At 40.3% G+C, this 26239-nt stretch overlaps 1 protein-coding gene across 1 annotated transcript; it reads left to right on the top strand.

Moving 5' to 3' along the window:
• Positions 1 to 1440: 1440 nt before the first annotated feature.
• Positions 1441 to 1965, top strand: LOC111023348 (uncharacterized). The gene has a single exon (XM_022300769.1). It carries the CDS (start codon positions 1441 to 1443, stop codon positions 1963 to 1965), a length of 525 nt encoding a protein of 174 aa, XP_022156461.1.
• The last annotated feature ends 24274 nt before the right edge of the window (positions 1966 to 26239 follow it).

The raw sequence follows: 26239 nt of genomic DNA, 5'->3' as shown, positions 1-26239 counted from the left end.
ATGCACACCAGACATATTTTACCCGCAATGAATCATAGAGAGGACATGGAATGTAATTTGCTGAGATTGAGAGAAAATCAAATCCTGAGCTAATAAGGACGACAATCAAATAAATAATCGAACCCAAATATCCAATAGAGTAGCCTTGAGGCAACCCAAATGGCATCATGACACCTGCAGTAGAAATGAGTAGGAAAAACATGCAGAGACAGCGTCGTGGCACTCCAAAGTTTTTAACTCACATTTTTAGTTTAGCACAAGATCCCTACTAATGGCGTCATGGAGTTGTTGCAACATTTTATTTATTTATTTATTTGTAATAATGGGGTTTTCCGGTTACCAAAGAGGATGGATTTTTTAGAGGAATTTTGACCGTCTACAATTTTGGCTAATATTAGAGAGCAATAATTCCATTTGAGAGCTAAGGAAATTTCAAGGCTCGTGATTGTGGAGACCGATTTGAGACAAACAATTGACATGCCGAATTTTATTTATTCTTTATCTTGATCTTTTTAGTTTTTTATCCAAACTTCTTCAATATTTCTGTTATTTTAATTTGAATACGAGTAGCTAAATTGGTAGTCTTGTAAATTTATGTAGTCATTCAACTTTGTGGAGTGATAGTTTAGTTCTATAGATTGACTAATTTTAATGTTCTATTTATTCTTCTCTATACTTAATGTTATTGATCTACCCGTAATAGATTAATTTAACAATTCAGACCTAAAACCTTACAGGGAGGCGTGGTTTAGAATTAGAATTGGGTGCATAAATATTGTTCAAATTCACTAGCATACAAATTGTCACAAGTAATATAAATGTGAGTAGATTAAGAGCGAGTTTACACATTTGTTCTAATGCACTATGATTATGTTACGGACAAAAAATAAACATTAGTGAAAATACAGGGATAACAAAGTGTAATATTTTGAAAGCTAGAGACAACATGGAAACTAACCTTAAAACTTATAAGTAAAAGTGTAACATTTGGAAGCTTGGTGACCAAATAAAAACTAAACTTAGAACTCCGATGTTGGAGGTCAAACTGTAGACACCCGACCTGTTCAAGTGAAACCAAAAGGTTGACCGAACAAGTCGACCTCGAATACTTTGAAGGGGAAGCCAGGGAAAGGATCGGTCCAAGGCAAGGACCAGAAGTCGCTAAAGGAACCCTGGCGGGAGTAGGGAAATACCCGATGGGACAACTATCTACCCTATCACCCGCTATAAATACACTTCCTCCCCACCCGCCAAGGTATGAAATCTGTCTGAAGATGATCTATTGAACTTAGATTACTTACTGACTTGGGCGTCATAGTGGCTTACCTCCTTGCAGGTGTTGGGTGTGTTGCCCTAAACTTGTCGTTTGTATTTATATACAAACAAATTTATAATCAACAAACTTATATTAAATCAATCTATGTACCTCCTTGTAGTCCGATGCGCCGAGACCCTGAGAAGCGCAACAGGTCGAAGTTCTGTCATTTCCACAAGGATCACAGGCACAACACTTCTGATCGCTACGACCTGAAGAGGCAGATTAAGGGCCTAATCCATAAGGGAGGAGGAGATGGAGTAGGCAGCTCGAGAGGGGAAAGGACGGATATGGAGAGGACAATCCCCCCGAAGTGCACAGACCGACCTGTCGTGATTAATATGATCTTCGAAGGACCAAGTAGGGGCCAAACGGGGAACAAGCGCAAAGCACTAGCCCGAGAAGCCCGTCATAATGTATGCGCGAGCTTCGCGCAACTCGTCCCCTACCAGATCACGTTCTCGGAAGAGGATATGAGGGGCCTGCATGACCCAAACAACGATGCCTTGGTCATCGAAGCCCAGATCAACCACATGACGGTTAGGTGCATACTGATCGATGGAGGTGCCTCTGCTAATATTCTATCGTTTTTTACTTACATTGCTTTGGGATGGGACGAGGTCAGCTTAGATCGAGCCCCACTCCGCTAGTTGGTTTTGCAAGGGAACCCGTTAGGCCTGAAGGATGAAACATGCTCCCCATAACTCTAGGGAAAGGGGATCACTAGATCTCAAGGATGACGGAGTTTGTGGTGGTTGAAGCCAGGTTGGCGTACAATGCAATATTCAGTCGATCTATCATCTATGACCTACAAGTTCTGCCTTTTACACTACATCAAGTAATGAAATACCCAACTCCCAAAGGGGTGGGAATGCTACGGGGCGAGCAGAAGAACTTAAGGGAATGCTATGCGGTAGCCCTCAAACCCACTTGCAACGCAATCACCGGGGTTTCCAAGCTTCAAGTAGATAGGTCACTTGACAAGCAGAATCGTTGGAAGCCCGCGGAAGACGTGAAGCTTGTCCCATTGCTCGACCAAGAGAAGTGCGTAAGTATCGGCACAAATATGGGGGCCACCGAGAGAGAAGATCTCATCCAGTTCCTAAAAAGCAATACCGACATGTTTGCCTGGTCGCACGAGGACATGCCTGGGAATGATCCAAGCGATGCACCACCTTAGTATAGACCCTTATGTGCTACCTGTAAAACAAAAAAGACAACATGTAAACACTGAAAGAAGCACATCTATTGTAGAAGAAGTTCAAAAACTTTTTTAAAGATGAATATAGCAAGGAAGTTCATTACCCTGCGTGGCTCTCGAATGTAGTGTTATTCAAAAAAACAAATGGAGAAATGGAGGATGTGCGTAGACTTCACTGACACAAATAGGGCATGGGCATGCCCCAAGCATAACTCCCCCTCCCACAAATCGACCAACTGGTCGACACAACAGCAGAGCACAAGCTCCTGAGCTTCATGGACGCCTACTCAAGGTATAACCAAATCAAAATGCACACCCCCGACCAATAGCACACCTCGTTCATCACCAACCAGGGGCTCTACTGATACAAAGTCATGCCTTTTTGGCTAAAGTATGCTTGAGCGACCTACCAGTGCATGGTCAACAAGATGTTCATCTACCAGATAGCTTAGAACATGGAAGTATATGTGGACGATATACTTGTGAAGAGCAAGAAGAAGACCTCCCACATAGCCGACCTGACGAAGTCATTTGAGGTCCTCTGTAGGTATCAGATGAAGCTTAACCCAGAGAAATGCGCGTTCGGGGTCTCCTCTAGCAAATTTATAGGGTTCGTGGTAAACCAATGCGGAATGGAGGTGAACCCTGAAAGGATCCGAGCTGTATTAGTAATGCAACCGCCTCAAAATCTAAAACAGATCCAATGTCTGAATAGGAGGATCATCGCGCTAAATCGGTTCGTGTCACGATCTACAGATAAGTGCCTACCGTTCTTCAAGGTACTATGGAAGAAATATAGCTTAGAATGGAATTCAGAATGACAAATGGCTTTTGATGAGCTCAAAAGCTATATGAGCTCGACGCCACCGCTGTCGAAGCCGCTACCAGGCGAAGAGCTCGCGCTATACCTCGCAGTGTCGAGAAGCGCGGTGAGCTCGACACTAGTAAGATAGGACGATGGCCGACAGAGCCCTATGTATTACACAAGCAAGTCTGTGACGGATGTCGAGACTCGCTACCCAAAAGTGTAGAAGTTAGGGCTGGTGCTAACTATCACAGCACAACGTCTTCGACCTTACTTCCAAGCTCACAAGGTGAAGGTTCTCACTAATTTTCCCCTGAAACAGGTCTTCTAGAAGCCTGAAACCTCAGGAAGGCTCATGAAATGGGCTCTCGAGCTGAACGAGTACGACATAAGCTTTGAACCAAGAGCTGCGATGAAGAGTCTACCGGTGGCCGACTTCATCACAAAGCTTACCCTACTCCCCAACTCGGGTGTAGAGAACTTAAACAGATTGGTCCTTAATGTTGATGAATCCTCAAACGAGAATGGTAGTGGGGCCGAGTCCTCCTCCAGGCACTTAATGGATATCATTCGAGTATGCAGTAAGGTTCAACTTCCCAACCTCGAACAATGAAGCAAAATACGAAACTTTGGTAACAGATTTGCGTTGGCTGAGGCCATGGGGGTCATGCGCTTGGACATAGGAGCGGCTTGGATCTCTAGGTCAATCAGATCACCGAGGAGTATCAAGCAAAGAATAGCATAATGGAGAAATAATTACACAAGGTGTGCGAGCTGTTAGCTCGGTTATAGAAGGACACCATAGAACGAGTACCTAGGGCTGAAAACGCTAACACCGACAACCTAGCTAAGCTGGCATCCTCCTACCCGGCTGAGCTCCCAAGGTTGGTCCCAGTCGAGATCTTGGACACTCTCTATGTTCAGGAACCGGAGGCAATAAGCATAGAAGCCACGACCTCAACCTAGATGGATCCCACAAAAGTCTTCCTCCGAGGATAGGAACTACCAAGAATTGGTCAATTTCAGGAATATGCGACGAAAAGCAACAGGGTACATCCTTCTGGACGACGTGTTGTATAAGCGAGGATTCTCCCTTCCACTGTTGAGATGTCTAGACCCGGAAGAAGCAAACTACGCTCTAAAGGAGATCCATGAAAGAAGTATGCGACAATCACGCAAGAGGCCGATCTCTGGTTGCTAAGTTGGTTAGACAGGGCTACTACTATCCTACCATGGGGCGCGATGCCATGAAGTTTGCTCGTCGGTGTGATCGGTGTCAAAGTTTGCAACGACGATAAATCAATCGCCCGAGCTCCTTACGTTGATCTCAGGCCTCTGATCGCTCACTCAATGGGAATCGACCTCATTGGGCCCCTCCCACCTAGGAAGGGTCAAACAAAGTCCGCTTTGGTGGTTGTTGATTATTTCACCAAGTAGGCGAAGGCCGAGCCACTAACCACCATAACTGAGGCAAAAATTACGAACTTCGTGTGGACAAGTCTCGTCTGCAGGTTTGGCATAACCCACGCTATCCTATCCAATAACGGAAAGCAGTTCGACAATCCTAAATTCAACGACTTCCGCATACAGCTCGGGATAAAGTATTTCAAATCTTCCCAAACTCATCCGCAAGCCAATGGCCAAGTGGAAGCCATCAACAAGATCATTAAGCATGGCCTAATGCTGAGGCTAGAAGACCGCAAAGACAGATGGGTCGAGGAGCTGCCGAGGTGTTATGGTCCTATAGGACGACCACGCGAAACTCCACTAGAAAAACTCCATTCGCTTTAGCCTTTGGCTCAGAAGCCGTGGTGCTAGTCGAGATCGGCCTACCAACGACTCGGACTGAAGCCCTTGACGTGCCAACAAATGATAAGGAGCTCTGCTTGAACCTCAACCTCTTGGTGGAGAGGAGGGAGACCTAACAGCTCGAGCTTGCCCAGTATCAGAGGCAAATAAAGCGACATTACGATGCAAGAGTAAAATCGTGTCGCTTCAGACCTAGCGACCTCGTTTTATACATAGTTCTCCAAAAGGGTGGAGCCCTAGAATCCACTTTGGAAGGCCCATTTAAGGTGAAGTGTGAAAAGTGACTTGGAGCCTATACCTTGACCGACCTAGAAGGGAAATAGCTCTCCCACCCATGGAACGCACAACACTTGTGCATTTATTATAACAAAGTGTAACGAGCTCTTTAAAGACATTATGTACTCACTAAAGTATTTAAATGTAATTCCTCTTTGCTGAACCGAGCTACATTTAAATGGTGACCTAAGATGTGCAAGTATGAAAGTAGGGCCTAAGATGTGCAAGCAGCAGGATCATTTGTCATATAGGTCAGACTGGGCAACCTTAACTAAGGGATCATTCTCCACAAGGGCCACGGAGGCAAGCTCATCCAACTCTTTCACCCAGCCTGAATGACCTCCTCATAAGCCATGGTGCCATCAGTAGAGATTGTCCGGGATTTGATGTACGCGAGCTTTAAAGAAGTGAGGTCTAGCTCCTTGTGGTTCCTCTCCAAGAAGGCAAGGGCGAACTTGAACTCGTCATCCGTCAGGTTCTTGCAGAAGTCCACATTGCCTGGCAGTTCATGGAAGCACGCATCTAGAAGGCCTTATTCTTCAGGTTGGCGGCAATGGCAGCCTCAGCTTGCCACAATGTTTCCACCTCAGCTTGAAGACCCTCATCCTCTTACTTCAGGGTTCGGACCACGGAGGTCGCGCTTTCCAGTTGAGCACAGAGAGATCTTGCTTTCTCCTTCAACTCTTCTCCACTAGTCTCCAAGGTGACCACCTTCTTGGTGACCTCAACGATCTTAGCCCTAGCGTCCTCAAGTTCGACCTTGGTGAGGTTGGCCGCCTCCACAGTCTTGGCGTGGGCAGTTGTCTCCTTCTCGACCCATTGTTCACACCCAATAAGCTCGGCAGCCATGAAGGCCATTGATTTGCACATGAAAGCGTGTGCCTAGAAAAATGTACATGTAAGAAAGATTGATCACGCGGCAAAAAGTCAAAGTATAAAACGACGAGCATTTGGGAAATACACCAGTAGCGTGGTAGATGGCCAGCTGGATTGTCTCCCCAACTTTCTCAAGAGGCGAGCTGGTGCGGCCCAGGGTTCGGTCTGAGCTCACACGCCCAATCTGCGCAAACGGAGGTCGAGAAAATGGAGGTCGCAGCTCCTTACTTCTCTAATTCTGCCATGAGTAGAGAAGGTTCTAAAACGGAGGTCGCAGCTCCTCACTTCTCTAATTCTCTTCACAATGGCCCAACCCGCCGAAGTCAACTGTCACTGAGGGGCCAACCTTCTCAGCCCCCTCAACCCACCGTGAGCTCGAGGTCAACCCCTTCTGAGTTTTTTTCTTCTTATTCTTCTTCTCCGAGCGAGGGATTGTGTGGACCGCCTGGAGTAAGGCCACCTCAATTGGGTCCGAGTGCGGAGTGGCATGCACAGACCCCATATGGACCTCTTCGTCGGGGACCTTAATGGACGTGGAGCTGTTGTCAAGCTCGGCAGCTTTCCTCTTCCTACCGAGGAGGAATGCAGGAAGCATATCTACAAAGAAACCCCTGATTAGCATGGACAAGATAGAGGTAGAGAAAACAAGGAGTAAAGACGACGTACCTTCAGAGTTGATGGGAGAAAGGAGAAGCAACAGCGACCTGGATTGGCTTGGTGTACGGAGCTTAAGCACTACCTCTTCAGGCATGACCTCTTCCAGAGCAGCTCCCTCAAGGATCTGCATCTCGAAGTTGTACAAGTTGTCGTCCACAAGCAGAGCTAGGTAATGTCGAGCTACGCGACGAATCTAAGGAATTCTCACCAAGTACTCGCGTGTAAGTTCGTCAGGTCGAGGAACCGACTTGGGAAGAATGGCGAAACAGGCAATGAAAGTTAGAAAATGGGGAAGACCTGGAGACTTTGGGCGACTAAGGAAGAGGGGCGTTACCTAAGTTGCTCTCTAATATTAGCCAAAATTGTAGAAAATGGGGAAGACCTAAAGACTTTGGGCGACTAACGGCTTGGGAATTGGCGAGGAACCCGCCAGCCCAGCTCGCCTTCACGACCCCTAGCCAACCAGTTGCCATATACGTAGAACCAGTCCTCCTTCCAGTGTTTGATGGAAGAAGCAACCCGACTTTCTTCGGACGTTTTTTACGTTGTAGAAAGAAATGAACTGGCTTAGGGAGAGGTAATCAGTGCGTAAGGTATCTACCCCGAGCCCCCACCAAAGCATTCAGCAGCCCAGTAGGATACTCCAGCCATTGGGCGCAAGCTGTGCAGGGGCGATGTTGACCATGGCAAGAAACTCTTGAGCAAAGGGGTGAAGGGGAAGCCTGACCCCGAACTCGAACATCTTCTCCTAAAAGGCGACGTTCACTTCAGGAGGATTATTTACCGTCTCACCTCTCTTAGGAAATCTCATCCCAATAGCGCAGGGATGTACAGGTTTTTAAAGTAGGCTAGGCAGCCGTCGCCCAGGTCGGACCTGCTTCTTTCAGGTTTTTTCTGAGACCCTGGGGGAGGGACGTAAGGTTTGATAGCTAGGCATGGAGGCACTGTTGGGTGTGTTGCCCTAAACTCGTAGTTTGTATTTATGTAAAAACAAATGTATATTCAATAAAGTTTTATTCAATCAATTTGTTGTTGAATTCATAGCATTTCATTGTCCAAAATTCAATAAACTAAACATCTAAGGTTATTATCATGTAATCGAGACAGTATATATATTGGGTATATATTTGATATACTCATGATATACTAGGTATATAATTGATATACCCTTGATCTACAAGTGGATAATGTCCCGAGAATAACCTGAAGGGTCTATAGTATATGGATAAGGCTGGGTACCCTATCCTAGCAACACTATGGATATGACCCACTTTGTAAATGTTACAGACGACTCGATTAGGTTGTTCATGTGGAGACATGCGAGTGGGGGTAGCCTATACAATGAGTTTGTATAAGACCGGACAGCGAAATATCCAAACTTAAGATGTAACACCGTTAACTAACAGATTGCTATTTCTTAGGATGACCAGGCAACCCATTCTTAATCTTGAGTGAGTTATGTACTCCTGCCTGTAAAGGTTCGTCCTTTGATCTGTATGGGTGAGAGTGGCCCGAGACGCCAACTCAACATTCTTACCATTTGGGGACGAGACCGAGTGGGAAAATGGGAACATAACTTCACAAGATGGAATTCACTCCTCCCCGACCTTAGGAGAATAGATGAGTTCTCTTAAATGCTGAGTCCGAGACTTGAACAAAGGGCACCACCCTCTCATTGGCCCGAGAGAGACTTCCGGTTATTGGTCGGACCATAACCAGGTTGTTCATTAGAGGATCAGTGGTATTTAAGGAATAAAATGTAACTCAGCGGTAAAACGATAATTCGACCCAGCTTGAGTTACGAGGACTCGTGAATAATTGACTTGCCATTAATGGTCGTATATCCGTGGGCACGAAAACATTCTACAGTGAGAAAAGTACAGCTGCGAGTCTTTAGTGGAATGACCCGTAGTTAACGAATGTTGATTAACTCGGTCAATGAGTTTGACCGATTAATCTGTAATCGTTGGAGCTTCTGATCTGTAGGTCCATTAGGTCCCCTTGCTAGCTTATAATGGGTAAAACGAGGATCAAGTTTTTGGAAAAAATTTAAATGTTCTAATTGCTCAAGGGGTTATATGTATATTGATACATGATAATATATGATTAATTCTAAATTGAAACTACATATTATGAGAGAAATTATGTGAATGAGATTTAAATAAGATTAATATGAATATGATTCATATTAAAACTATTGGTTAAAAATAGTGTGCATAAGATGTACATTACAACTATAGGTTATATGAGAGAAATGCTTTAGAATATGATTCTATTTTTGTAATAAATAATTAAGTGTTAATTATTTATTTGATTTATATATATATATATTAATTGTTAATTGGATAAATAATTAATTATTATATATTAATTAATATGATTAATTAATTATATATATATATTAATTATTATATAAATTAATAATTAATAATATTTATATATATTAATTAATAACTAATATTTAACTCCGCTGCATTTTAGCATGGGAGTGGGGAGTTTGATACCCCACATCATAAGGTTGTTTTTTTTTTCTGTAGAATGGTTGTGCTATAAAAAGAAAATACAGAACATTGAATCCGAAGAACTCCCAGAATAATTCTCTCAAGCTCTTTCTTCTCTGTTCCTTCTAGTTCCATATCGAACGCTCCCACAAGCGTGTTCTCGGTACCCAGAGGATAGCACGGAAGACCATTTGGTGGTGTTTGTCGGTGTTTTACTTGAAGAAGTGTTATTCAAAGGTAAGAAATGTTCTTTTCCCCTTTATTTCAAGTTTTGTTTTATGGGTTTTTGTTCTTCTAAAATTCATGAACGAATATCATCGCTTCCGCTGCGGGATTAACGTCCCATCAGGCACAACATCCCCACCCGCGTGGGAAGAAGACTCAGTGGAGGCCAACCTGTTGGAGGCCGACGTACCACTTGAAGACGCTAAATGGGGAGACCCCTCTAAAGGCGACCTAAACATCTCCTCCGAGCTCCCAGGCCCCAACCTAGAACTACTCCTCTCCCTATCAGACATCTCCTATGACATACGTGCAAAAGGAAAGAAGGAAGAATGAGATACTAACCTCGATGCAAGAGCGGAAATGAAGTCTTGGAAGCATAAAGTGAAGGGTAAGCCCTCAGGCTTATAAATAAGCTACAAGATGCAATTTCAGTCCTACACATGTCCTCCTAGTGAGCAGTCCAGATTACACGACCAACAACGGTCAAGTGTTCGAGAATTCCTAGGAGGTCAAGCTCGACGTGAAACTCCCCCGACAGCTATTAAATGCACTTGTTAGAGGGACTGATTGGTCCACGTCACTCTTGCCCAGCTCGGAGGCAAGGTCAAAAACAAGTCAGCCGCTACACCCCCCCCCCCCCCCTCTTCAGCTGAGCGACCCATCACCCTACCTGAGAGGGGGCCAATGTTGGGGCTCCAACTATAGACACCCAACCTGTTTGAGTGAAATTGAAAGGGGATACCAAACAAGTCAGCCTCGACTACCTTGAAGGGGAAGCCACGCGCTAAATCCCATCTGCCAAAGCAAGGAAAGGACCGATCCAAGGCAAGGACCAGAGGTCGCTTAAGGGACCCCGACACGAGCAGGGAAATACCCCAATGAGACAGCTATCTACTGTCACCCGCTATAAATACATCTCCTATCCACCCGCTAAGGTATGAAATATGTCTGAAGTTGACCTGTTGAACTCGGATTACTTACTGACTTGGGCGTCAGAGTGGCTTACCTCCTTGAAGGTACCCTAGGAATCGCTCTAAGTGCCGCCAACCGACCTCCTAGGTCATCATCTGTGCCTTTGAAGATTTTTGGATCAACATCAGGGGTAAAACTGTAACATTTCAATAACTAATAGGGATCAAATGGAAACTAAACATAACACTAAGAAACCAAATGGAAACCAAACTCAAAACTTAAGGACAAAACGTTTTTATAAATATTTATTCTCAAAACACTTTTCATACAAAAATACATTTAATTAAAATACTTGTAGTAACATTTTCTTAAAAGTGATTTTAACATCCTAGTTTATTTTATTGAACTATATTTAAGGGATATTTTCAATCAATAACTTGTATAATGTCACAGAAGATATTTGTGACATTTATTATAAACATCACAAAAAATGAGTTTCGTGACGATTAAAAAACGTCACAAGAAAAAAAAAAAAAAGAGGATTTCGTGATGATTATAAAACATCATGAAAAATTGTTTCGTGGTGGTTAAAAAACAAATTCGGTGATGTTTAAATTTGTAGTCAAATTTGAACTACTTTTTGAATAATCAACTTTAAAGTAATTCTTAAAAAATTTATTATAAACTAATTTGATTATATCAAAATGATTTTTATTTGGCACCAAATACCCTAGATTTTAAGAAATACTTTTGAATGAGATAAGAGATTAAAGCAATTATATTGTAAATGGACGAGACTATGGTATCCTAAATTTTGAATATAATAGTCATCAGTATCACATGGTTGTTAATCTTTTTAATGAAAAAAAATACAATATAGTTATAGTCAAACTTAAGTTGGGAAATTTAGAGGGTTTTTGTATTAGATTCTACCATTCCGTTTGATAGTCACTGTATTAGTTAGCTTCTGTGTAACTTTTTTATTTGGTCCATATATATAGCATTACACGTATCAACCTCGTCCTTCAAACTAGTTTGAAGGCCCTTAATCGTGTGTTGCCATATTCGTGTTCCCCAATCGAGGTTGTTGAAGTAATCCAAGTCATCCACTTCACCAAAGAGTTCCTTGTAGACGTGGCATTTGTTATTCGCTTTACCCATCATGGCCAACTCTGCATAAAGTATCAACGACACCTTCACTGCATCAACGTCATTAGCAAACATGAGCTTCTTATAAGTTTTCTCTAGAGTCGAAATCTTCTTCCGATCGAACGTCTTAGCGAAGTACTACTGTACTAGATAGCCCGTCGTCTCCTTCTGCGCAACCATAACATGTGTCCGTCACAATCCGATGATTAGCAGAAACTCATTCTTCGAGAATGGAATGATGTTGAACCCCCTTATGTTAAAGGTGATTACATTTGGCCTCACGTCCACTGCCTCTCTCAGCAGGAAATAGTGCAGCAACCCACTGCAAAAGACGAAGTCGACATCCACAAACGAAACTTCTCCGTATGTGCCTAATTAGTCATGTTCTTCATTATAATCAAAGTAGCATGGTTTAAGTGAACTATGCTCATGGCCTCTCCAGCAAACCGCTCAACCTCGCCTATCTTCAGAACTTGTTCCATAGTCAATAATGCAAAAAAAAATAAAATTCATTTAATTCCGTGTAAACTTCATAACAATGGAATGATAGAGGAATCCAAATTTTAAATTAATTACGTTATCTATAATTAATGGCGGTATGGATATCGCTATTTATTGTTGGTATCGTTACTAGATTATGTCGATATCGATATGGTATCGACACCTATATAATGGTGGTGCTAACATCTATAACTATCTCGATATCTTTGCAATGACAATAACAATAATGATATCTTGTTTCCTCCGCATCGACAACCATGAAGAAATGAAGCAAATTGATATACAGAGTCTACAATCCTACCGCGAATCAATTGCAGAATCGTAAATACGTGGAGTCAAAATCATGCTATTACACTATTACTGTCTAAATGAAATACCGTAGTTCAATGAAATAACATTCGAACGAACAAAAATCATAGTCTTTAAACTGAAAGAGGAAATCTCGACGAACTGTAAACACGCTGTGAAGGTCGCATTACAAACAAATACAAGTTTAGAAATCAGTGGACAACGCAAAACGAAGAAGTACAACTGGGTTACAGTGCATGTGCAAGTAGTATTACATGGTATCTCTGGCTTCTAACCAATTCTATCAAAATTGAAAAGAGGTTGACAAACAAATCAAACACGGTTGCTTTACCTACGACGACGACCGATTAGTTGTGAGATTGGATGTTGGTGAAATGAACAATCAGACAAATGTTGGAAATTGGATGCTAGTGAAATGAAGAATCGAACGTTGAGACATTACAAGTCAAATAATTGAACGAATTCGAGTTCGTTTCGTATAAAAATGGCAGAATCCAAATTAGAGGAGGGGTACTGGAGTAGTTTAACATAATAAGTGTAATTTGGACAACCCAGTGACGTAAGCAAATATTAGAATAACATGTTTTGTATAACCATGTCATATCTCATTGACGTAAATAAATTAAGGTCATCTCCCGCAATTTCCTCGTGCATATGTTTGGTCAAAATCGATCTATGCATTTGTTTAAATAAATGAAATACCAATGTATATAAGATAAAAACGGACTAATAACATGGTTTACTGCGACGGTTAATCTGTAGTGGTTTGTTTTACCGTGACAATACGTTTGATAAGAACATTGGTCTTAGTACAACATTTTTTAACAATATTAATAAAATTGACCATCAAATTCACCAAAATGGAAGGAATGAATTTTTTTTTTTTTTTTGACAGGTGGAACAACAAATAGAAATTAAACCAGAGAAATAGCAAGATCAGAAAGAACTATGTTATAAATGACACGAGGCACTTCTTCAAACCAAACGTGATCCAACTCATGTGAGAAAGCAAGACGAGCAAGTTGTTGAGCCGCACCATTGCTCTCCCAATGAGTGAAACCAAAATGAACACAACCGAACTGCAAACAACACTAACGAAGATTCGACAGAAGCTGACCCACCTCTGAAAGGTCTTCCATACCATGTTCAAGCAACGAGAAACAACGCATCGAATCAGTTTCCAAAAAGAGGTGCCGAAAACCCGACGACACCGCAAGAGACATACCCTCGACAAGAGCAAGAGCTTATGCTAAATCGACCGGACTGCAAAGGAAATGAATTTAGAACCAGCAAGGAGAACACGACCAACAGCGTCATGGAGAATAAACCCAAAACAAGTGCGGAGTGAGGAAGGACAGAAGGAGGCATCAGTGTTCAACTTGAGAAAACTGTAAGCTGGAGGGAGCCATTTACAAATCGGATGGGAGCCACAGGAAGCAAAAAGCAATGATCAAGGAAGCAAAAAGCAATGATCAAGAGGCATGCGCAGCATGGGAAGAAGCCACATAATGTATCACCCAACTATCCATAGCCCCCACGGTAAAAGATCCGCCTACACAGAGTCCATTGCATAAATTCCAGATGCCCCAAAGAAGGACAAAAAATTCTTCAAAATCGCGGGTCGCCAATCGATCCTACGTATCAGAAAGCAAAATAAAAATACTAGGAACATGCCACCACGAAAGGTGGCTAAACTTCGACTGAAGCCATATGGAACGGGCAATAGAACAAGACCATAATAAATACACGGAGAACGTCCTCCCCGAACACCCACACAAACTACATATATTTGGAAGATCTACGCCACGAGTAATAAGGCCTCCACAAGTGGGGAGACATCCAGACACAAACGCCAAATAAAGATTTTGATTTTACTTGGGAGATTCAGTTGTCAAACACCCTTCCACCAACGCACCATAGATTTGTTATTACATTTCAAATTGTTTTTTTTATTATTAACATTATAATTCCTAAATTTCATAGAATTATTTATTCTTATTATTATTTTGCTTTAATTGTATCAAAATTTAAATTAAAGGGTTTGAATCGTTTGAGTGCAGTAATCTTAATAATTCACAGGTGATTTGTGCATTTTGAAAAATGTTACTTTCAGGTTCATAGGATAGGGTTTAGCTACAATAACTTTGTAATGGTCGTGGTTTTAAATATTTTATTGATTTGTGCCTTTTTTTCATTATTCAGAATGATAAAGTATTAAAGGTATTGCCATAAATTCAAGAAATGATTCCGAATTCATGTTTTCAAATCTGTATTTGAAAGAAAACTGTCACCTTTTATTTGCAACTTCTTTTGGAAATAACTCTTTTACATTAACAAAAGGTTTTAGATATTTTGCAGAAATTCTCTATATATGGTTAGCAAGAAGGATTGCATGTATATTTTGACCAAAAATACTTCGCTGCTGACGAGTGAAGACCAATCTTGTGTTCCTCACCGTTACATGTTTGACAATTCAGTGAGACAAATACATACAAATAGAGATTTATTTTAAAAATTAATTAGTTTTAAAAAAATTTAATAGTGGGGAAGACAAGATGGGTCTCGATTTGTGATGAACAAGTATTTCCCATTTGTACGTCAATATTCAGCCCTTTGAACATTGAAAAAAAAAAAAGATTCATCAAACAACATCTACATTCATTCTATTTTCCCAGCATATCAAGTTTGGGGAAAATAGATCAAATATCGAGCATCAAATCCAAGAGCAGGAATACAAATTACACTGCTATGAGAATCAGTTGTCTTGAAAAACCATACCCTACTTGCTTGATGTGACAAATCAATAAAAAATTTCTTTGGACGGAGAGAGATTCGGAATTGAGTTTCAACTTCTCCTTCGTAACCTATGATTTCACATTGTCCTCTCTGCATAACATCAACAAACAACTCCTTTACTCATCCATAGAATACTATTGAGTTTGATATTCAACCCTTCAACAATTTGATACCTCTTTGGTAAGAATAATCTCGTTCGTCGGAATATAGAACCTGACTTGTGAATCCGTTAGAGTAATATGAACTGTGACGAACGACAAGTTGTTACAAATATTTGATTTTGAAGTAAATATGAAAAAATATGAAAGTAGAGGTGCATATATTACTTGATCCATGATAGGGGATATATAATCCCGTTATAATGCGTCTGAAATCTTGTGAACCAATTGAGAAAAATTTTGCTTCGTCAACCTGTCGCATGTCTTCCCTTTCCGGATGAAAATATTCCAATTCACGATCCATTAGTGGCACGTAATCTACAAGGGATATTGAAATTATAAAGAAATTGTTCTTGAAATCTAAAGAAACAAGATTTGTTGTTCTTGATGACACATTTTCACACATAAATTCTCAGAAAGAAAGAGAGATATATTGGTAAAGAAAGAGAGTAAAATCACAAACTTGGAGTCTCGAATGTAAGGACGATTCGACTTGTGTTCTCCTTGAGACGGATTCTCATGAAAGGGTAAATTCTGCCCTCCAACATAGCATTGCGGAAGGAGTGGATGAACATCATGAAGCCGTGATTCCGATCGACGAAATAGTCGACAAAGGATTCAGGCAAAATTTGAAACGTTGCAAAGAAGCGATGAGAATTGTTGAAGGTAATTATCGACAACTTGGACGGTGAGATTCTGAGATCGGCATTGTTAGAGCTTTGAGTGAGTATGGAGGTTGCGTTCAAAAGAAGATCAATGTGTTCAAGTCTTAAGAACAACATGGTCTTGATTGAGTCCTAGTGGAAAATAAGGGCGGATAACTCTCCAGTTCACCCTTTTTATATCACAACCCTCCCTCGCCCACCCTTTTCATTATTCACTTATTCTTCATTTCCTTTTTACATTGTTTATTTGTATTTTACAAATTAAACTATTCGAATATACATTTGTTACTTAAAACTTATTATTTTGGTTATTAATAGTTGAATATATGAATAACTTGATATGATTAGGTATTCCACCAACAAATCATAACGTTAGTAAAAAGTGAGCAGTTGAAAACGGTTGGGACTGGTGGAGCCAAAACGACGTTGGAACGAGTTAGGAATGAGTCGGGATCAAGTCAGGATCGAAGTAGGGATGAAAAACAGGGAAACGGGATGCTACAGGCCACTCGGGCCAATAAGACAGCGCCACGACGCTAAGGGATAGCGCCGCGGCGATGTCCAGATGGAGGTGTTGCGGATTTTCTTCGTCCGTAGCGCCATGGCGCTGTTTCGATGTTTATAAATACTGCTATTCACGTTTATGGTTTTTCAGTCAAAAAAGGGTTATTGTGCAGCCGTTTTTAGTGGGTTTTGGCAGAAGCTTTAGGGTTGATCAAGATCGACATTATCGCGGTAATTGTATATTGATTCTTGTGAGTTTTTCAAATCTGTACATAAGTATTTATTGTGTAAAATACTTAGAAGCTAGGGGACTTTTTTTGGGACCTCGAGGGATATTTTTGGGGAGAGTTTTGTATCTAATCCTTAACAATATTAATCAATTACCCACGTCTGAGTGGAAGATTGAAGTAGCCCTTAGTGGTGAACCAGCATAATTTGTTGTGTCGTTTACTTGTGCTTTACTATTTTTCTTCCTATTTGCATATTCTTGGTTATGTTCGATATTTTATGTGGGACCAGAAATTATACAGGACCGTTAATTTCCCAACAAAAAACCAATGTAGCAGACGAATACTATGAGACACATGGGGAGATTGCAAAGGTGTGCAAACAAAGTCCCACATTGGTTAGGGATGATCCATGTTATATAATAGAAGACAATTATCTTCATTGGTACGACGCCTTTTGGGTGAAACTAAAAATAAAGTTGTGAGGGCTATACCCAAAGCGGACAATATCATACCATTATACAGATACGAGGGGTACCAACATAAACACAAACAAAAGCTCCTCATTAACCAAATCAAAGGGAACACACACACAAACAAAGGCTCCCTATTAACCATATCAATTTTGATGTGATCATAATTGGCCTCAAGACCTTGGAATCAAGTCAAGCCAAGAGGAGAGCTCGACTACACGCAAAATGCCCACAACGTGCACGCCTATGCCACCAACGATGAGCTAACCTCACAAGACGCTGCCCCGCGTGCGCCTGCCAGAGTCTAGCCCGCGCACGCCTACGCCCGCACCCCCTACGCGCGCGCCTGCCAGCATCTAGCTCGCGCGCTCACGCGTTCCTGCAGTGCTAACCTCAGAAGAGGCCAGCGGCCCCGCCAGCATGCGCGTCCGCCTGATGCTAGCAGCCAACGCCCCAACGCGCGCGCCAACCACTCTCAAGGCCACCCACTTGCAGCGCTAACATCGCAAGCGCGCACTCCTGCCATGCTAACCTCACAATGTCACACCCGTGCACCAACCTTTGCGCGCACGACCTGCCCATGCGCGCCCCGCTTGCCGCTCACGCCTGTGCGTCCATGCCTTCCGTGCGGCCCTACACGCCCATCAGCAATCTAGCGCGCGCCCACCTGATCCATGCACGCGCCTACACGATGCTACCTGAACACCCGCGTGTCGTGCCAGTGCCCCTGCGCACCTCGCCTGCCCACACCCAGCCACCCCCTATCGCTACACCATGCCAACGCCACCTATGATCGCACGCGCCTTTCCAGCACCAACTTTCTTGCGCACGCACCACATCCACATCTCTACCACTTGATGTTGCCACCCGCCATGGGTGCCCCCAACTTGTCTTGCCGCCCACTCCATGACACTTAAGGAAAAGATTATTTTCTTATTTCCTTGGTTTATTTTGTGGGATTTGTTTTTCATTTATTCTTTTTGATTTATCAATTTTAATTTCAACCTTAAGTAAGTTTAGCACTTTTTAGGAATTTATCAATTTTTTCTTTTTTTCTTTTTGTTAATTTCCTTTAAAGGCCATGGGTCTTAACCTATAAATAGACTTCTACCCCCTTTGTTTGGAACACCATCCAAGAAGTTTTGTTGAATAGAAATTTGAGCGTGTTTTTCACCTCGCCTTGTGCAAACCCCCTCCCCCCAAATTTCGAATCTCTTTGTATGGTTGAACTTAGACTTTCGTATTTAACCCCTCAGAGCATGCTTGTTTGACTGGTCATAAAACTCGTGGAGTGTTTCCGGTCTCGAGCATAATGAGTATTTTGTCTGCTCAAGGTAACGACTGCAAAGGTAATCTCTCTAACTCTTAGTCTTTCGGGTTGAATCAACTATACGATTGGATTCAAGTCGCTTGTGACTCGAATAGCTCAATACGCTTGGGTTGTCGTGTATCAAATTCAAAGAATTTGGACAACACCAAAGGGAGTCACTTACAAGCTAAATTTAGATGCATTGGTGGTTAATCAATCAATTGGCTATCAGATGATTATTTGGAAGAAAAATGGAGAAGTTGTAACACCTACATTTTTGGATTAAGCGTTTGAAAAAATAATAATAATGAAAAAAAGATAAATAGATATTTTGCTTTTATTTATGACATCTAGCTTAAAAAAAGAGAGAAGAAGGAAAGTAAGGGTACTTACTAAGCTTGTGTAGGAAGCTTTAAAAAAAACAAAAAAAAACCTAGTGGTTCGTGGGTTAAAAAAAAATGGTAAGAGAGAGAGGGGATGAGAAAAATAGAGAGGGAGAAGAATAAAAATGGAAGGAGCAAAAGGTCAAAAAGTTGTCGGAATGGATCGAAGAGGTTTATAGGCAACTATTTAAAATCCAGCAAGTCGATTACAGCTTCTACGAGTCATTTTCAAGAGAACAAATATGAGTTAAATTTCTTTTTATTCAATAACTTTTGTGGTCCTTAAAATTTGAGTATTCTTGCTCGGGATGGAGATTTAAAAGGAGGAACAGGAGTAGAGAGCGAGTGATCGAGAAGACGATCGGTTGAAAAGTTGTGGTCTCTTGCTAGAAGAAAAATTTAGGTTCGAAGAGCCTTTACATCTTAGAGATTCAATAAGCATTCTCCCTCGAGATTAAGTAAGAATAAAATAGAAATCCGGATCTAAAATTACAAGGTTTTTGGGTTTTAGAGTAAGCAAGAACAAAATGTATGGAGTGCTTTCTATCCTCCAACTTATATGAGGTGTACTTTGCTGTCTTTTTTGGCTGTAGTGTCATAAGAACAAGAAGAAAAAAGAATGTTCGACGATATTTCGATCTCGGTTGGAACTAGTTAAACGAATGGCTTGGAATGAGCATTAGTTGCCGCCTAACAAGGAAAGACCTCCACAAGATAAGCAAATACTCCGACCCTTGAGTCAATATAGTTAGACCTTGGTATTAAGTTTGAGCTAGAATGTGATACTTGATTTTGGAGTGAGGTTTTCTATTTATAGGTGTAACATCCAACACGGTATTAGATCAGCGGTTTTGTTGTCTAACAATTCGTTGCAAAAGGTCGACCTGTCGGGTGTGCAAGGTTGGAGATGGGAATACCTTCAACCAAATAGGATAGTTTACTAGTGTGATTCGATTGCTAAGTATGAAGGTCATTCATTATCCCGAGTCTTCAAGGAAAAAATTTTCCTTTTCGACCTTCCTATATTCTCCACATGGCAATGCTACATTTCACCCCTAACATTGATTGCCTCCCTAGTAAATTGGAAGTTCTAACCTGGTCGAAAGGTCTTTTTGGAGTATGAGCTTGCAACCGTGCAAACTTTGTGGCCTCTAAACTTGGATTATTCTGAGCTTGATTGGATATAGTTGTTGGAAGAAATTGAGATTGAGCTACTAGTTGTCAGAACACTTGTGTGCCTCCGACGGTTGAGCTTCCACTTAATGTGGAACGTTGGTTACGGATACATGGATGACTAAGATCAATATAGATGATACGATATAATCCCAATATCTAATTCCACTTTTTATGCTTCCAGATATCTCTTCTTGTTAAGTTTAATCTTCTAAGCTCGGTACCTTCACCTAGGTTTGTTTTTTTTTTTTTGTTCCTTGTGTTTTATTTCTTAACATGTTTAATTCTAGATATGTGTCTCATAGTGCATCTAGAAGATCGGACGGCTCTCGCAATTCGCCTCATAGTAGTCGACCGATCATGGACCTGCTCGGTCCATCGAAGATCCACCGACATCTTTTGGACAAAGACGAGGTTGTCCTTCCAAATTACCTGAAGTATTCATCGACTCTATTATGAAAATATATGATATTCTCGATAAAACAGGATTGCATCTTATGTGGAGGCAGAGATTGCTTAGGAACCTCAGTAGGGGTGTGTATCTCATTACATGAAGATGTTTGAATCTGTGTTTAGGCTAGCCTCCATCCCTTCGATGAGGAGTTCTTCACAGAGATCAACTTCGTTCCCACGCAGTATGCTCCTAGTGGGTGGGGTGTTTTGTTTGGGTTATATATCATCTGATAGGTAGAGCAACTATTGGTCTGCCATGAAGTAGAGAAAGTAACTAAGAAGGTCGATGTAGAGATTGGTCGAAGAAAGATCGACATGTGAGCATCTTGGTCACCAACAAGATGTTGCTGATTGCAGGCTTCTCGACTTTGTGAAGAACGTGTCTGGGGCTTCAACTATTACTCTTTCCGAACTAGGTAAGCTCAAACTATAATTATTCCTTTTATTTAGAATTGTTGATGTGGTCTTAACACTGAATTTTTGCAAAGCCATGGTTTATACATTTAGTGATACGGTGTAGAGAAAGAGCCTCGAAAGTGAGTGACCTTCCAAGGTTGTGGCATGTTCAAATTCGACCAAACCCTTCTGAGCAAGGGCATGAATGTTATAGTTGGCCTAAAATGTCTCATATCTACTTTTATTGTTGCGAAAGGGTGACCTTCCAATGGGGGAGCATCTCTGAATATCCCCTCCTTTAGTCTGTCCATGAAGAACCTTACCTAGCTATGTGAAAAAAAGAATAAGAAAAAGGTGGCAAGCTCAGACGAGCTTGAATAGAAGGGTAACTCCCCCAAGGAGTAATTTATCGGACCGATGACCCTTCTAATAAGATTGAGTATACATCTGACCTTTAGATTCACTTCTGCATCCAGCCCAACAATACAAGTGTTAAGGAGGAGGTGGAAAAGATCGTGCGAGCGAGCTTCGGGCTCGGTGATACAAGTGTTAAACTAACTTACATTAAACACCTACCCCCGATATTGATTTCTTTTATATCAATCAGTCAATCCTCGATGTTCATGTGTGCTCAAGGCTCAATGATATAATAAATAATCGACTATACTGCCAAGATATGACCTCTGATTCATCTGAATATATAATTTAGATTGTCTCTGATATTACTTAACCTACTCTCTTTCTACAACCTCATCTTGCTCCTTGGCAAGCTACGCTCATGATACAAGCAGAACTAGACAACCGCAATGCTTTAGTTGTTGCTTTTGATGCTATTCAAGCTGAATTATGAAGGAAGTAAAGGCCAAGTTGGAAGCATAAAAGGTTAAGATGAACGACCTTGGCATGGACCTAGCAAAGTCTCTCCATGAAGTTAAAACTAGGAAACTTGAGGAGAGCTTCTACCACCGTGAAAGGCCTAGAATGTGAGAAGGCCAATCTAGTCAACAAGGTTGAAATTTCCAAGCGAGCTCTACTGAGCAAAGGGTCGAACTAGAGTGTTTGAATACCTGTCTTGAGGACGAACTATTCTTGAAGTAAAAGTTAAATCCTATAAGGACTTTGACGCCTTTTCAAAGGACTTTGTCGATGTTATATTGAAGTCAGCCTTATATAGGTTGAAGAAGCTTCAACCTGACCATGACCTCAATTCATTAAAGCAACTATATGTAGATAAGTGACCACTTATACTTATGGAACTGAGGTTTCGAAGGAGGTTGTCCAAACTTATTTGGCCGACCTTAACACTTAGCTTGAAGCTAAGGTGGATATGCCAACTGAAGAGAGTGATCCCATCCAGCCCTCACAAGACTATATTGAAGTCAACCTTATCAAATAAGTGTCGTGCAACCATGTTAAGGGCTTCATCGCAAAAATCGATCTTCAAAAGGGCTATGAAGCATAGGATGAACTTGAATATCTTAAGAATATAAACTTCAGAAGACATATCTTCAACAGCTTCCATTTTATCTTGAAGGTTTAAGTTTTTCAAATTGACCTTAAGAACATGGGAATGGCTTAACTTCACAAAAGCTAATCAAGGTCTTTCACACAATTGGGCTTCCGAACATAAATAAAACGTCTCACTTTGAATTTTAAAAGCATGCACATACTGTGGCCCTCATTTGAATGTTGGAATATGTTGGTCTGAGGACTCTGTTCAGATAAACAAGTTAATTTTATTCATACTAATTTCTTATACATTTCCATTAGAAAAAGGTTGTTTTTACCATTCAAGAATAATAATGCTTCATATGTTCTGCATTCTACAAGTGTGGAAGCAACTTGCCACTAATTTCAACCAACATATAGTTGCCTGGACGCACTATGTCTTTGACATCGAAGGGACCTTTCCAAGTTCGCTCTAGTGCTTCGATGTGCTATTTGACTTTATGAAGCGCAAGGTGTCCAACCTTAAAGGTGCGCGATTTGAGCCTGAAATTATAATGCCTCGCCGCTATGTTTTAGTATTCAGCTAGACGTAGTTGTTATGCCTTTATCTTCTTACCAAATATGATTAAGAACAAGGGCTTCTTTTTGAGCTATTGACCATATTGCTTAATTCTCTCAATTGGCATTTAAATTTCCATGATAACAACTGTCCCTAAGACAAATGTTTGGGCAAATCGAGTTTCTTTTGTAGATCCACGTTGAGTAGTTCGACAGGACCAAAGAACCTCAAGTAGCTCCTCTGTGCATCTTGAAGACACGCTTTGTTATTTTATTGACGACTCCAACTTGGTCATTTGCTTGAGGTTGTGCAGGGGCTTAGCTTAGGTGTTTGATGTGAGCTAGAAACATAATTCTTAAACTTGGTATTGTCAAATTATTTACCATCGTCAAAGACAATGGCTTTAGGTATGCCAATTTTAAATACTATGCTTACCCAGATGAAGTTCGTGATTCAATCTCCAATAATAGTAGCTAGATGCTCTACTTCAGCCTACTCCGTGAAATTATCTAATGCGACTACAATTAACTTGGTTTGGCCTTTGCACACTGGAATAGGTACAATAACATCGATCCCCATTGTGTGAATGGCCAAGGATTGGAAATAGGGGTAGAAGCTTAGACGACCGATGGATTGAGTTTGCAAATTGTTTGCTTTCATCACATACCTTAACAAATTGTTTACCATCTTCGTTCAAGGTCGGCCGATAGTAACCCCACCGCACAATCCTTGCTACCAAAAGTCTTGTCCCTTAGTGGTTGCCACATACGAGTTCATCGGTTTCCCTCATAATGTAGATGGCCTCATCTAGGTCCAAATACCTTAATAGTGGTAATTAGAAGCCACAGTTATAAAGTTTCAGTCATGGTGTACATATCAAGTTACCTTGCGACCAAGCTTCTCGACTTCCACATGGTATGCACATGAGTTTTTCCATATGAACTATTTCATTTCATCCACGATACAAATTAAGCTTCGATGTCCATGAGGTCAAGCTCCAAGATGGATTAGACATCTAAACTATCGACGAGGACTAACCTGGCAATGTCGGTGTCATAGGCTGATGCCAATTTGGCTAGGGCATCTGCATTTGAATTGTCTAACTGAGGTCTACTTAATAATGTACTCTTTGAACTATGCTAGGAGAAATTTGGTCTTGCTCCGGTATCTTTCCATGCAAACATGTTTTGCTCGATACTCTTTAGTAATTTGTTTAACAATGCATTGGAAATCACTGTAGATTAGAATATTGGATGCTCCGAACCCTCTAACAATGCATGACTTGCCAATACTGCTTCATACTCGGCATCGTTGTTCAAAGTTCAAAGTTGAACCGCTGCCCATCACGTTTAATGCGAGCGGTAGAATACACGAACTTCACCACATTTGTCATTCGAAGATCCATCAACGACAATGTCCACTAAATGGAGCGCTTCTTGGGAGGCATAAGCATTTTGAAGTCCAAGTCGACACTTTAGGGAAGCATTCTCTAACCTTCCTCTTTATCTTGTTTAATATGGAGACAATATTAAGTTTAAAGTTGTGGTGAGATCGACTAATATTCTTCTATGTTTTGCCTTTTTAAGTTTTTCAATTCCTAGATGAGTTCTGATAGATAATTATAGCTGATGACGGCAAAGGCAAAAGAGTGCGAGGAAGATGATGAACTTTAGGTTGTTTGAAAAGAACATCGAAAACATATAAGGAAGAAAGCAGTTCGCAAAAGGGGGTGATTTTATTTAATTTATTTTAATTTTATTTACCTAGAATGAAAAAATGATTACTATATTAATATTATACATGAAAATTTCGTTAAATTAGCTTATTTTGTTGGTGTTTGGACACAAATATGTCATTATTTATATATTTTAATTTTTTTTATAAAAAGTTATATCTACTAAGTTTTTATTTTTTATTTTATTCAGAAAAATTAGGGCTTCTTTCTATTTCTTTCAAAAAGATCCTAGTAATGTTCTTACAAATTTGGGCAAGAATCTCATTGAAAAAAAAAAAAACTAATTTTCAAAACCAAGATTTAATTTAAAAATTTTTATCTAAAATTCAAAATTTTATGTTATAAAAATTTTAAAGTTTACTAAACCTAACTAGTTCCAATTTAAACCAAAATTAATTCTTAAGCATTCGATTAAGTTGACTACCTTTCATTCCAATTAAAAAAAATCAGGCTATAATTGAAATATGAATATTTTATTTACGAAATGCTTGGTGTAACTAGAATTAGCTTGTATTATTTTAGGTTATCATCATATTTTAATTTTCATGATGAATTAAATTTATTCAAGGAAATGCGGATACGAAATAAATATATATTATTTATTTTAAATGTAAAATATATAGCTTGTAATATTAAATTATATTTTTTATTGTAAAAAGTAATTTTTTTGTAAAAATATAATAATAGAGGGTTGAAAAATTAATTGAAATCCACTTGCTCAAACTCAGGATCGAAGAGGAAAGACACGTAGGTAAGCCGACCACTATACCAAATACCATTTTCTACTTATTTCATAGAATATTTGAGGAAAGTATTAATCATAAATCTATACTCGATACGACTAGAGAATCTTGAAATAATTAATATCATCTAATAATTAATATCATACATAAAACTACAGTTTTTCCGATTGAAATGAAACGCGCTCAAAATCATTTTTAACATTTTTTGTATGTCATAGATTCTCAAGATGATCTAGGTAATTGTCACGAAATACTTGAATTTTTTTTATTTTTCTTGACAATTATAAAATGTCATAAAACATGGAAATTTTCTTAGATTATCGTTTTTTCCTGCCAAAATCGCGCATCCACCATTTCGTGACAATTTTTCACTGTCATTGAAAAATTGGTTTTCATGAACGGTCATAAAACTAACAAAATCCGAAAAGTTTCGTTTTTTCCCACCGAAAACGCTCCCCATGATTTATGAAAGTTTTTTTTTCTCCATACTTTTTTACTATTTACAGCCGTCACGGAAGGTCATTTTTCTAGTAGTGTTAAGCTTTGAGGTTTCAAGTTAACCCAACAGTGGTTCTATTTCTCCCACAACATTGAGGTATGGTAAAATATCTTTTTAATGCAAGAATTTAGTAATCAATATCTCTTATTGAAAAATAATATTAATATTAAACATGTGATGT

Source organism: Momordica charantia (assembly GCF_013281855.1).
Source record: "Momordica charantia cultivar OHB3-1 chromosome 2 unlocalized genomic scaffold, Mcharantia_2.0 BLBB01000002.1, whole genome shotgun sequence".
Classification (NCBI taxonomy): Eukaryota; Viridiplantae; Streptophyta; class Magnoliopsida; order Cucurbitales; family Cucurbitaceae; genus Momordica; species Momordica charantia.
Note: the sequence above shows the minus strand (reverse complement) of the source record. Positions and strands in the feature narration are given on the sequence as shown.

Bases quoted from the DNA above. Each gene is read 5' to 3' on its own strand.
- LOC111023348 (XM_022300769.1), top strand. From the start codon at position 1,441: ATGCGCCGAGACCCTGAGAAGCGCAACAGGTCGAAGTTCTGTCATTTC.